Below are 14177 nucleotides of genomic sequence, written 5' to 3' on the forward strand. Positions count from 1 at the left end.
GACATGCAAAGAAAGATTGAGACCAAAACAGAAAAAGGCATTAATGGAAAGGCAGAGAGACACAGGATAAAGAGAAGATTCCAGAAAATAGTGGCCATAGGCAGAGAGATAGAGAGATGAAGAAATGGAAATATAAATATCTGAGAGACTTGAGTGAGATGGGGACAGGCTAGAGAAGAGATGGAAAGAGAGCTGGAGACACAGAGACAAAGGAGACAGAGACAAGGACCCATGGGTTGTGACCTTGTGGCCCCATTTCTTCAACCCAGGACTCTGCTGGCACTGGGCTGCCACGTAGGCATGGCTGATGAGAAGGCAGAGGACAACCTGAAGAAGACAAAACTCCCCAAAACGTGAGCATGGGTGGCATTGGGCCTGTCTGGGGACTGGGGGTGTACTATGAAAGCTCAGAAGGCTGAAGGCCTTTATGGGTAGGTCTAAGGCCAGAGATGCAGGGGCATGGGTTAGAGTTATGGTTGTAGGGTCAGGTGTCAGGGGTCAAAGGTGAGTATTCAGGATGGAGCAGTTCTGAGTGCCAGAGAGGGAAGGCAGGAGTGAGTCTAAGATTCTGGTTAGGATCTGCCCTGGGAAATTTCACTTTAGAGACAAAGGGTCATGGCAGAGGGCAAAAATTAAGAGGATTCTGGAGATGTAAGGGATTCTAGAATTATAGGCGTGGATTAGAGGTCCTGAGTCAGAAATCATGGACCCTAATGCCAGGAGATTTTGAGAGATTGGGTTTGGGGTCAGAAGTTAAAGAAGCTAGCAGTGAAGCCAGGCACCAGTGGCTCATGACTATAATACTAGCCTCTTAGGAGGCTGAGGTATGAGGATCGTTGTTCCCAAAGCTAGTCTGGGCAGGAAAGTCCATGAAATTCTCATCTCTAATTAACTACCAAAAATGCTAGAAGTGGAGCTGTGGCTCAAGTGGTTGAACACTAGCTTTGAGCAAAAAAGCTCAGGGACAGCACCAAGACCTAAGCCTCAGGAACAGCATAAGAGAGAGAGAGAGAGAACACTAGCAGTGAAGGGTCAACGAGTGTCATGTCAAGATCAAAGCTGAAGCTCCCAGAATCAGGATGAAAGAGTAAAGGATGGCAAGGGACTCAGGATCCTGGGAGTCAGAAGTCAAGGATCTCAAAGTATCTTCTCTGCCAGCTTTAGAACTGAGACATCAAGGATCAAAGGTCAGACATCCCCAAAGCTCAAGGTTAAAAGTACTTCCCTCCTGGGACAAGGAGCACAGATGGCTGAGGTAGAGGGGAGGGTCTCAGTCCACATGTGCTTAACCACACCTGCAGGTATATGATGAGCAACGGGTACAAGCCAGCCCCTCTGGACCTGAGCCATGTGCGTCTGACTCCAGCACAGACCACACTGGTGGATCGGCTGGCAGAGAATGGACACAATGTGTGGGCAAGAGACCGTGTGGCCCAGGGCTGGAGCTACAGTGCTGTGCAGGACATTCCTGCTCGTAGAAACCCTCGCCTTGTGCCCTACCGCCTGCTCGACGAGGCCACCAAGCGCAGCAACCGAGACAGCCTCTGCCAGGCCGTGCGTACCCTGCTGGGCTATGGCTACAACATTGAACCACCTGACCAGGAGCCCAGTGAGTGCCTGATTCTAAACACTGATTGACCTTAATCTTTTCTTTTTCAAGTGCTGTCATTTTAAATGTGTTGTTATTTAGTGCTTTCATATACATTTCCATGTTGCCCTTCATCTTGCCCTTTAACCCTTGACCATAGCCCCTGGAAGGATCCATTTCCTACCCAACCTCTCTAACTCTGCCTGGCTTCATTTGTAGGTCAAGCAGAGAACCAGTCTCGTGGAGACCGGACACGCATCTTCCGGGCAGAAAAATCCTATGCGGTACAGAGTGGCCGCTGGTACTTTGAGTTTGAGGCAGTTACTACTGGTGAGATGCGAGTGGGCTGGGCCAGACCTGAACTGCGACCGGATGTAGAGCTGGGAGCTGATGAACTGGCCTATGTCTTCAATGGGCACAGGGTGGGTACTTCTGTGGACTGTACTCTGCCAGACTCCATGGTCCTTCCCACAGTGCCACACTCTTGTCCTACCTCTGAGACTTACTCTGTCCATCTATCTCTGCATGTACCATACATCCACTCAACTATCTATCCATCCACCCATCCATCATCCATTCATCTATCAATATGCCTATCCATCTACTCTTCTATCCATTCATCCATCTGCCCACTTATCCCTTCACTTATCCATCCACCCATCCTCCAACAATCCATAGACCTAACTATCCACGTATTCATCCATACATCTACTCTTCCAGCCATCCATCTGTCCACCCACCCATCAATTCATCTACTCTATCTGTTTACCTCTTCACCCATTCAGCTATTCATCCATTCTTCCATCTATCCATTTGTCTATGTATACATGTACTTATATTTTCTTCCTTTTCATATTAACTCTCAACTCTCCAACCATCTGTGTATCCATCCACCCATCCACCTACCCAGTCATTCATCCAGCCAGCGATATACCCTCTTTCTCATTCATCTCTTTATTCATTTATTCATTCTGGGGACTTATGCATATCTGTACGGAGGGCATTGAAAGGTTCATTTTTCCTTCCCATCCATTCACTTACTGCTGTCATCAATCCCATCTGTTGCTTTGGTGGACTGTATATCCTACCATGGGAGTAGCAGAGAATATAAGAGCAGGGATGAGACACAGAGATGAATGGGAAAGGAGATGGACACTGGTGATTCATGCCTACAATCCTAGCTACTCAGAAGGCTGAGATCCTAAGATCATGGTTCAGAGCTAGTCAGGGTAGGAAAGTCCATGAGACTCATATCCAATTAACTACCAAAAAGCCAGAAGTGGAGCTGTGGCTGAAGTGGTAGAGTGTTAGCTTTAGTCAAAAAGCTCAGGGATAGGGATGAGAATGTGGCTTAGTGGTAGAGTGCTTGCCATGAATGCACGAAGCCCTGGGTTCAATTCCTCAGCACCACATAGACAGAAAAATCCAGAAGTGGCACTGTGGCTCAAGTGCTAGAGTGCTAGCCTTGAGCAAAAGGAAGCCAGGGACAGTGTTCAGGCCCTGAGTTCAAGCTCCAGGACTGGCAAGAACAAAACAAAACAAAAAAGCTCAGGGACAGCACCTAAGCCCTAATTTCAAGCCTCATTCCAAAAGAGAGAGATGATTGGAGAAGGCAATTCAAGGACTATGAGTACAAATACTGTGGAGTGATCCCTCATTGTTCCCACATGCCCTGTACCTGACACTTTGCATATGTGTCTTCATGCATCTCTCCTATCTCTCCATTTGTATCTCTTCCCTGGGACCTCCTCACAGGGCCAGCGCTGGCACTTGGGCAGTGAGTCATTTGGACGCCCCTGGCAGTCAGGCGATGTCGTTGGCTGCATGATTGACCTCACAGAGAACAACATTATCTTTACTCTCAATGGCGAGATCCTCATGTCTGATTCAGGCTCTGAGACGGCCTTTCGGGAGATCGAAATTGGAGACGGTGAGAGCTGATTTTTCCATCATCTTGCTTCAACCTGTACTTGATACTTCAGCCTTTCTTTCTCCTCTCCCTTCCCTCTCACGTCCTCCCCATGGCTGCCTCTGTCCTACCCACCTACTCAATCCCTGCACATCCATTCCTATCCCTCAGGCTTCCTGCCTGTCTGCAGCCTGGGACCTGGCCAGGTGGGTCACCTGAATCTGGGCCAGGATGTAAGCTCCCTGCGATTCTTTGCCATCTGCGGCCTCCAAGAAGGGTTTGAGCCATTTGCCATCAACATGCAGCGTCCAGTCACCACTTGGTTCAGCAAAAGCCTTCCACAGTTTGAACCTGTGCCCTTTGAGCACCCCCACTATGAGGTGAGGACTGAGCCTACTTCAGGTTTCCTCCCAAGCCTTGTTTTTTACCCAGTAATCTTCCCTCTGTTCTTCTTTCTTTCTATCTTAGCACAGAGAACATGGGAGGGGTGTCAGAAAAATAGATCCCCAAAGCTGCTTTTTAAGATATAATGTTAGCAAAGCCACACTTTTCTGGGCCTCAGATTTCTTACTTTTAAAATAGGAGGAGGGGGGCTGGGGATATAGCCTAGTGGCAAGAGTGCCTGCCTCGGATACACGAGGCCCTAGGTTCGATTCCCCAGCACCACATATACAGAAAACGGCCAGAAGCGGCGCTGTGGCTCAAGTGGCGGAGTGCTAGCCTTGAGCGGGAAGAAGCCAGGGACAGTGCTCAGGCCCTGAGTCCAAGGCCCAGAACTGGCCAAAAAAAAAAAAAAAAAAAGATAAAATAGGAGGAGGGAAGCTGGGTATTGGTGGCTCACGCCTGTAATCCTAGGTACACAGGAGACTGAGATCTGAGGATCAAGATTTGAAGCCAGCCCAGACCAAAAAAAAAAGTCTGTAAGACTCTCATCTCCCTAAAGCTGGAACTAGAGGCATGGCTCAAGTTAAAGAGGAAGAAAATCCAAGCGAGATCTAGAAGCTCTGAGTTTAAGCCCTGGTACAAAATAAAAATAAGAGGAGGGAGAAAAGTTTGAGTAAATGACCCTAAAGGAAAATTCTGGACCTTATCCTAAAGACTGATCTTAAAGGATCTGATCCTAGGGCTGGGAATATGGCCTAGTGGTAAAGTGCTCGTCTCATATACGTGAAGCCCTGGGTTTGATTCCTCAGCACCACATATATAGAAAAAGCTGGAAGTGGCTCTGTGGTTCAAGTGGCAGAGTGCTAGCCTTGAGCAAAAAGAAGCCAGGGACAGTGCTCAGGACCTGAGTTTAAGCCCCAGGTCTGGCAAAACAAAAAACAACAACAAAAAAACAACCCCCCCCCCCACCAAAACAAAGGATCTGATCCTAAAACAAAGTTTAAAGAAATATAAACCAGTGAGTACTTTGAGATGCCTTTGTTACTAATTATCAATGGGTTTGTTTTGTTTATTTGTTTTCAATAGCCCTTCAAGCTAGTGTCATTTTTTTTTTTTTTATTGGTCATGAGGCTTGAACTCAAGGCCTGGGTGCTGTCCCTGAGCTTTTTCACTCAAGGCTAGTGCTCTACCACTTGAGCCACAGCGCCATTTCCAATTTTCTGGTAGTTAATTGTAGAGAAGATTCTCACAGACTTTCCTTCCTGGACTGGCTTTGAACTGCCATCCTAGATCTCCGCCTCCCGAGAAACTAGGATTACAGGTGTGAGTCAGCAGTGTCCAGCAACACAATATCATTTCTTCCCAAGGTTCATACTTACAGCTACACCCACATCATAAATGTCTGACAGGCTGAGTTCTTTTCTCAGAATGAAAGACCTTAAGACTTCATGTGGCAGAGCTGCCACTGGTAATTTTGTTGTTTTTGTTTGCGTCTGGAGGGATTGAACTCAGGGTCTCATACTTCTTTGCATTGGTTATTTTTGTGTGTGTTTTTTGCCAGTCCTGGGGCTTAAACTCAGGGCCTGAGCACTGTGCCGGGCCTCTTTTGCTCAAGGGTAGCACTCTGCCACTTGAGCCACAGCGCCACTTATGGCCTTTTCTGTATATGTAGTGCTGAGGAATCGAACCCAGGGCTTCATGTATATGAGGCAAGCACTCTTGCCACTAGGCCATATTCCCAGCCCCTGCATTGGTTATTTTTGAGGTAGGGGCTCCTTTTAAGCTGTGGCCAGCTTGTTTGGTAATCCTCCTCCTGGTGCTTCCCTGTGTCATTGGGGAATTACAGAAGTGTGACACTACCCCCAGTCATGGTACATTCCTTGTAGCAGAGATCACAGGTGCATGCCACCATATTGTCTGTCCTTGGTTGAAATGGAGTCTCAACTCTCACAAACTTTTATGCTTGGGCTGGCCTCAGGCCTCCATACCCCAGGCTCTGCCTCCCAGAAAGCTTATGCCACTGCACTCAGCTTTGTTTGTTTAGATATAGATTAGCTGCTTCATCTGGTTGGCCTGGAAGTTTTTATTCTTTTGGCTCCGTCTCTTAAGTGCCGACATTATAGGCATGCACCACCATGCCTGCTTCTGTTTGTAGTTAGAAATGATTTTGTTTTTTGGCAATGGATTTTTGGAAGGGATTTTAGTAAGGGTGGGAGAGGAAAGTGGAGCAGATGTGAACTTGTGCATGTCGGAGGGGGAATCTCATGTCAGTGAGATGGATGCCATGCAATAGTGCGAATGAATGAACCGGAAACCCCACAACCACATGGACAGATTCCGACATAACATCAAATGAAAGAGCACAGGCTGTGGGGCTCCATTCATAGGGAGTTCAAAGGCGGGCTAAGCTCACCTGCCGTGTGACTGATGGAGAAATTGGTTCCAGTGACAGAATAACTCAGGCTGGTTGTCAGTTTCTTCACACACAAATCACAGGAGGGAGTCTCTTGTCAAGGAACAAAGGCTAAATCAGGATTTCTAAGGGAGAAGGGAGAGAGGAGAGAAAAAAGCCTTATAGAGTTTCTGAATAGGGAATGTTTCAGGTATAGTTTGGGGGTAAATTAACTGGCTGGTGGGGGAACACAGAGATCTGAATCAGCAATTGGGCCCAAGTCTGCAACTGATACTTGATGAGGTCAACTCTATTTCTGTCGTTTGTAGAATCTCTAGAAAACCTCTGAGCGGGCTGGGAATGTGTCTTAGTGGTAGAGTGCTTGCCTAGCATGCATGAAGCCCTGGGTTCGATTCCTCAGTACCACATACACAGAAAAAGTGGAAAGTAGCGCTGTGGCTCAAGTGGTAGAATGATACCCTTGAGCAAAAAGAATCTCAGGATCAGTGTCCAGGCCCTTAGTTCAAGTCCCAGGACTGGCAAAAAAAAAAAAAAAAAAGAAAGAAAGAAAATTAAAAAAGAAAACCTCTGAGGAGTTTTTTTTTTAGAGGCTAGAGGGAGTACTAGGATTTGGCCTCAGGGCCTCACATTTGCTAGAAAAATGCTCTACTGTTTTGTTTTGTTTTGTTTTACAAATATGTTAAAGTGATTGATTTCTTTTTCTTTTCTTTTTGCCAATCCTAGGGCTTGAACTCGGGGCTTAGGCACTGTGCCTGAGCCTCTCTGTGCTAAAGGCTTGCGCTCTACCACTGTGGCTCTACCTGCTGTGTGAGCCACAGCGCCACTTTTAGCTGTTTCTGTGTATGTGGCACTGAGGAATTGAACCCAGGGCTTTATGCATGCTAGGCAAGCACTCTACCACTAGGCCACATTCCCAGGCCTTGATTTCTTTCTTTTTTTAAAATTTAATTTTATTGTCAAGGTGATGTACATAGGGGTTACATTTTAATGCTCTACTTATTGAACCACACTTCTGGCCCTTTTAACTGTTATTTGAGATAGAATCTTGTGGGGGTTTTTTGTGTGTGTGTGTGTGTGTGTGTGTGTGTGTGTGTGTGTGTGTGTGTGTGTCGGGGCGGAGGTCCAGGTCAGCCTGGACTATGATCCTCCTATTTGCACTTTATAGTTGGGGATGATAGGCCCAATTTTTGATGTTGAGATGGCAGTCTTGAGAACTTTTTTGCTTTGGGTGACATGGAATCATAATGCTCCCCATCTCAGCCTTTTGAACAGCTAGGATTGCAGGAATGAGCCACGGTGCCTAAGCTCTCATTAACTCGGAGAGGATAATGACTCCAAGAAGGCCACAAAAGCCTCCCAAGAATCTTTGTTCATTTCTCCATCCAGGTTGTGAGTGCACAGGTGTGTTCATTCTGTGAAAACTTATCACTGTGTTATGTACTTCTAATGTGGGTACTTTCCTAAGTGTTACATTTCCGTGTAAGCTTGGGAGTCTTTACAAAGTTTTGACCCTCCTAAGCTCTCCTTAGGAGCCCCAGTCGGGCAGTTTCTTCATTTTGTTCACTTATGTGTTGCTGGCACACAGTAGGTGCTCCCAAAATATTTGTGGGAAAAACTGATGGATGGATGATCTGGACTGAAGTGAAGGTCAAGTGATTCTAGAATATGACTGGATTATCACTATGCAAAGGGCCCAGCAAAGGTTGACCGAGGGGCTGAAAACACCCCCATGGCCAACTTGTGTGTCCTGCTAGGAACTTCAGTTCCAAAGAAGGACCAAACTGTGTGTCAGCTGGGTGTTCATGGCTCACACTTGTAATCCTAGCTAGTGGCTGAGGCTGAGATCTGGAGAATCTCCTCTCCAAGTCAGCCAGGGCAGAAAAGTCTTCAAGACTCTGTTTCCAGTTAAGTAGCAAAAAGCCAAGCTGGAGATGTGGCTCAGGTGGTAGAGTACCAGCCATGAGCAAGCACAAGGCCCTGAGTACAAATCACTACTGGTTTGAGATAGGGAGGGATAGAGGGAAAAAGAGTGAAATAGATAGATAGATAGATAGATAGATAGATAGATAGATAGATAGATAGATAGATGATAAATAATTGGGGAGGGGGTAGAGTATCTTTGGCTATTATTTTTTGTCAGTTGTAGGGCTTGAACTCAGGGCTTGCGTGCTGTCCCTGAGCTCATTTTTGCTCAAGGCTAGTGCTTTACCACTTTGAGCCACAGCTTCACTACTGGTTCTGGTGGTTAACTGGAGATAAGAGTCTAACAGACTTTCCTGCTTGGGCTGGCTTTGAACCACAATCCTCAGATCTCACCCTCCTGAGTAGCTAGGATGGTAGATGTGAGCCACCAGCACCCAGCTTGGCTACTTTTTACACAGGTGTAAGAATGGCTCCATGTGTAACCAGGTTTAGAATGAGTGGTCCAGGTCAGTGCTTTCTGCCCCTCTACAGGTATCCCGCATGGATGGCACTGTGGATACACCCCCCTGTCTACGACTGACCCACCGCACCTGGGGATCCCAGAACAGTCTGGTGGAGATGCTTTTTCTCCGGCTGAGTCTTCCGGTACAATTCTACCAGCATTTCCGCTGCACAGCTGGGGCCACACCTATGGCACCCCCTGGCCTACAGCCCCCCGCTGAAGATGAAGCCAGAGCAGCAGAACCTGACCCTGACTATGAAAACCTGCGCCGTTCAGCTGGGGGCTGGGGAGAGGCTGAGGGAGGCAAGGAAGGAACTGCCAAGGAGGGGGTGCCAGGGGGCACTCCTCAGCCTGGGGTGGAGGCCCAGCCCATAAGGGCAGAGAATGAAAAGGATGCCACCACGGAGAAGAACAAGAAAAGAGGGTGAGTCAAAGCCGTCACCAGCATGGGGCTTTAAGATCTGTTTGGGACCCCCAGTTATGCAACCTTAATAATTTGAGCCGGGCACAATAATTATTATATTAATATTAATATATTATTTATATTATATTAATATATAATATTATTATATTAATAATTATTATATTAATAATTTGAGCTGGTGGCTCACACCCACAATCCTGTCTATTCAGGAGGCTGAGATCTGAGGATCACCATTCAAATTCAGTCCAGGCAGATGAATTCGAGAGTTTGGGTTGGTTTTTTTTTTTTTTCTGCCTGTTCTAGGGCTTGAACCCAGGCCTGAGCCTCTTTGTGCTCAAGGCTAGTGCTCTGCCCCTTGAACCACAGCACCACTTTCAGCTCTTTCCGGGTAGTTTATTGGAGATAAGAGTCTCACAGACTTTTCTGCCGGGGATGGCTTTAAACTGAGATCCTCAGATCTCAGCCTCCTGAGTAGCTAAGATTACAGGCATGAGCCATCAGCGCATGGCTCAAGAGATTCTTAAGTCCAATTAACCAGCAGTAGCCATGTGACTCAAGAGGTTGACCACTAGGTTTGAGTAAAAAAGCCAAGCAAGCAAGAGTGCAAGCCACGGGCTGGGGATATAGCCTAGTGGCAAGAGTGCCTGCCTCGGATACACGAGGCCCTAGGTTCGATTCCCCAGCACCACATATACAGAAAACGGCCAGAAGCGGCGCTGTGGCTCAAGTGGCGGAGTGCTAGCCTTGAGCGGGAAGAAGCCGGGGACAGTGCTCAAGCCCTGAGTCCAAGGCCCAGGACTGGCCAAAAAAAAAGTGCAAGCCTGGGGCTTGAGCCCCAGTAACAAAATAAAATAAAAATGAGGACGTTCTTAGTGTACCCACAAAGCAACCTCATCTATCCTAAGTGAAGTCAGAATACCTCCGATCATGTCTCAAGTGAACCCTGTTATTTCCCAGTGATGTTCTAACTTCCCTAGAATATAAAATTAGGGAACCTTACTGTATGGTTATGGAGAATTCTACCATCCCTGAAGAACTGGTGGACCCCAGAATCTTTATCCAATGGCTTCATTATCTGTGAGCACTAAAGGAGACTTCAGTATCCTGGTTAAGTTTTCTGTACCCCCCCAAATATTTCAGTGAACATGAAGTGATACAAATTGGAGTTATTTCTATATCTTCTATATACCAACCCTCCCTCCTCCCCCAAAAAAATCCCACTAGCTCTAAGTGAGACCCTGAGGAGGTCCTGGATTGAGAAGAAATCTTCCCATCACCACTATGCAATGCTTTCTGTCTTTTGTCTCTGTGTCTCGGGTGGGGAGGAGGGCATTTGGTCATCACATTTGGGGATGCTACTGCTGGGGTGCTCAGGGGAATCCCACATACTTTGAAGGATCCGTGACAGTGCCAGACAATGAAGGCTTGGCTTTTCTCAAGCACATTGAGAAATACAAATGAGAAATGCTGGTTTAGGGGCAACTACTGTATGTCACAAAGGGACTCCCACATTTCCAGGAGATGCCTTTGAATGTGGGTGACTGAGCACCCATAAGCACAGTGCATAGCTCCTCCAGAATGCCCTAGGCTAGGGGTAGTCAAGAACTTCATCCCTGGAGGCTGGGAATATGGCCTACTGGCAAGAGTGCTTGCCTCATATACATGTAGCCCTGGGTTCGATTCCTCAGCATCACATATATAAAAAAGGCCAGAAGTGGCGCTGTGGCTCAAGTGGTAGAGTGCTAGCCTTGAGCAAAAAGAAGCCAGGGACAGTGCTCAGGCCCTGAGTTCAAGCCCCAGGACTGGCAAAACAAAAAACAAAAAAAAAAAAACAACACAGAACTTCATCCCTGTAGAGAAGAGGTGTTGGGTATTAGAGTAGGGTGTAATCAGGACAGATGGCGGCTATGAGCTGTGGTGAGAAGGTGAGAGTTGGGCCTGAGAACCAACCTTCATTGGCTACTGATCTACCAACCAAGCCTCCAACCCTGCGAGCTGCTTCTCATGGCAGCCTCTTTCCTCCCATCATCAGGTTCCTCTTTAAGGCCAAGAAGGCTGCCATGATGACCCAGCCACCAGCTACCCCTGCCCTGCCCCGACTCCCTCGAGACGTGGTACCCACTGATGACCGGGATGATCCTGAGATTATCCTCAACACTACCACCGTAAGAACTGGGAATGCTTAATTTTAGGGAGGGTTCAAAAATACTCCCAAGGGATCCCCAAATCTATAAATGGCATTGGTAGACACAGAAACAGACATAGACTTGAGCGGGGGAGAGGAGGGCGAGGGAGGCTACCAAATCTGGCATCTACTTTTTTTTTTTTTTTTTTTTTGGCCAGTCCTGGGCCTTGGACTCAGGGCCTGATCACCGTCCCTGGCTTCTTCCCGCTCAAGGCTAGCACTCCGCCACCTGAGCCACAGCGCCGCTTCTGGCCGTTTTCTGTATATGTGGTGCTGGGGAATCGAACCTAGGGCCTCGTGTATCCGAGGCAGGCACTCTTGCCACTAGGCTATATCCCCAGCCTGTGGCATCTACTTTTTAAAAATTATGTATTTATGGGAGCCAGACACCAGTGGCTCATGCCTGTAATCCTAGCTACTCAGGAGGCTGAGATCTGGGGATTGAGGTTCAAAGCCAGCAGGGGCAGGAAAGTCTGTGAGACTCTTATCTCCAATTTACCACTGGAAAACTGGAAGTGGCGCTATGGCTCAAGTGGTAGAGCACTAGCATTGAGCTGAAGCGTTTAGAGACAGCGCCCAGGCCCAGAGTTCAAGCCCCATGACTAACAACAACTATTTTTTTGAGGGTCATGGGCTTGAACTTGGCCTGGGTGCCGTCCCTGAGCTCTTCAGCTCAATGCTAGTGCTCTTCCACTTGAGCCACAGCGCCACTTGCAGTTTTCCGGTGGTTCATTGGAGATAAGAGTCTCACGGACTTTCCTGCCCAGGCTGGCTTTGAACCACAATCCTCAGATCTCAGCCTCCTGAGTAGCTAGGATTACAGGCATGAGCTACCAGTGCCTGGCTATTCATTTATTTTTAAGTTGCTATTATAAAGGTAATGTACAGAAGGGTTACAGTTACATAAGTTAGGTAATTGAGTACATCTTTTTTGGGACACTGCCACTTCTTCCCTAGCTCTCTCCCAGTTTTTCCTCCCAACTCTACCCACAAGTTGCATAGTTCCTTTCCCACAGAGTGTCTACTGCATACCACGGTTCCATTTGTTCACCCTTTGTCCCTCCATTTCTTCTTCTTCTTCTTTTTTTTTTTTTGGCCTTGGACTCAGGGCCTGAGCACTGGCCCTGGCTTCTTCCCACTCAAGGCTAGCACTCTGCCACCTGAGCCACAGCGCCCCTTCTGGCCATTTTCCATATATGTGGTGTTGGGGAATCGAACCGAGAGCTTCCTGTGTAGGAGGCAAGCACTCTTGCCACTAGGCCATATTCCCAGCCCACATCTTCTTTTTTAATGCCAGTTCTAGGGTTTGAACTCTGGGCCTGAGAGCTGTCCCTGGGCTTCTTTTTGCTCAAGGCTAGCACTCTACCATATGAACCACAGTGCCACTTCCAGTATTGTCTGTGCTTCTTTGGAGAAAAGAATCTCATGGACTTTCCTGCCTGGGATGGCTTTGAACCATGTTCCTCAGATCTCAGCCTCCTGAGTAGCTATGATTATAGGTGTGAGTCACCAGTGCCTGGCTTTTGTCCCTTCATTTCTGTGCTTCTCCTTAGCCTCCCAAAGACAAATAAATAAACAAATGAGACCAAAAAAAAAAAAAAAAGAAAAAAAGAACAGCAAAGGAAAAAAAACAACACACAAAACAGCTATCATTTCCATTTTCTGGAGTTTATTTTAATCTTTTTTTTTTTTTGACAGTCCTGGGGCTTGAACTCAAGGCCTGGGCACTGTCCCTGAGCTTCTCTTGCTCAAGGCTGCCATTTGAGCCACAGCACCACTTCTGTTTATGTGGTGCTGAGGAATCAAACCCAGGGCTTCATGCATGCTAGGCAAGCACTCCACCGCTAAGCCACATTCCAAGCCCTATGATACATATTATTTTATATGATCAGAGCTGACAACTTCTTATTAAGCTTCCAGAGGCCTTTGAGAATCCGAGGAAACCGGGGGTCCCAAGGAACCCCACCTTCCTGACTTACCTTTGGTCTCCCTTTGTGTCCTTAGTACTACTACTCCGTGAGAATCTTCGCTGGCCAGGAGCCTACCTGTGTATGGGTGGGTTGGGTCACTCCTGACTACCATCAGCATGACATGACCTTCGATTTGACCAAAGTCCGGGCAGTGACAGTGACCATGGGGGACGAACAAGGCAATGTCCACAGCAGGTACTGGGACAGGGTGGGGAACTGTGCAAAGGTTCGAGTGAGGGAAAGAGTGGGCCAGAGAGAACAGGAGCTCTGGTCACCAGCATTATGGCTGCCAGGCTATGACTCCTAAGAACTTTCTAGATCAAGAAAATACTTCAGGGCTGGGAATATGGCCTAGTGGTAAAGTGCTTGCCTCATGTACATGAAGCCTTGGGTTCGATTCCTCAGCACTACATATATAGAAAAAGTCGGAAGTGGCACTGTGGCTCAAGTAGTAGAGTGCTAGCCTTGAGCAAAAAGAAGCCAGGGACAGTGCTCAGGCCCTGAGTTCAAGCTCCAGGACTGGCAAAAAACAAAACAAACAAACAAAAAAGAAAACACTTCGGAGTTGTGACATTAGGTCTCTGAGCTTCCTACTCCTTCTTCTCTGTTCAGTTGTGTGTGTGTGTGTGTGTGTGTGTGTGTGTGTGTGTGTGTGTGTGTGTGGTGTTGTGTGGTTGCTAGTACTGGGGCCTGAACTCAGGGCCAGGAAACTGTCTCTGAGCTTTTTCCCTCCAGGCTGGGGCTCTACCATTTGTGTCACAGCTCCACTTCTGTCCATTTGCTGGTTAATTGGAGATGGGAGTCTTTTTTTTTCTTTTTTTTTGCCAGTCTTGGGGCTTGAATTCAGGGCCTGAGCACTGTCTTTGGCTTTTTTTTTTT

General features: G+C 47.4%; 1 protein-coding gene across 5 annotated transcripts in view; it reads left to right on the top strand.

Annotated features, from left to right (window-relative positions):
* The window catches only part of Ryr1 (ryanodine receptor 1), a 107605-nt gene that overhangs the window by 21445 nt on the left and 71983 nt on the right, over positions 1 to 14177 (top strand). For all 5 annotated transcript variants that reach the window (XM_048368619.1, XM_048368622.1, XM_048368623.1 and 2 more), the window contains exons 23-30: positions 270 to 353; positions 1302 to 1609; positions 1808 to 2010; positions 3344 to 3518; positions 3669 to 3877; positions 8749 to 9143; positions 11176 to 11308; positions 13333 to 13493. In XM_048368619.1, the coding sequence (XP_048224576.1) occupies positions 270 to 353; positions 1302 to 1609; positions 1808 to 2010; positions 3344 to 3518; positions 3669 to 3877; positions 8749 to 9143; positions 11176 to 11308; positions 13333 to 13493 (1668 nt within the window). The remainder of the gene's footprint in view (positions 1 to 269; positions 354 to 1301; positions 1610 to 1807; positions 2011 to 3343; positions 3519 to 3668; positions 3878 to 8748; positions 9144 to 11175; positions 11309 to 13332; positions 13494 to 14177) is intronic.

The sequence above is a fragment of the Perognathus longimembris genome, chromosome 20 (genome assembly GCF_023159225.1).
Source record: "Perognathus longimembris pacificus isolate PPM17 chromosome 20, ASM2315922v1, whole genome shotgun sequence".
Lineage (NCBI taxonomy): Eukaryota > Metazoa > Chordata > Mammalia > Rodentia > Heteromyidae > Perognathus > Perognathus longimembris.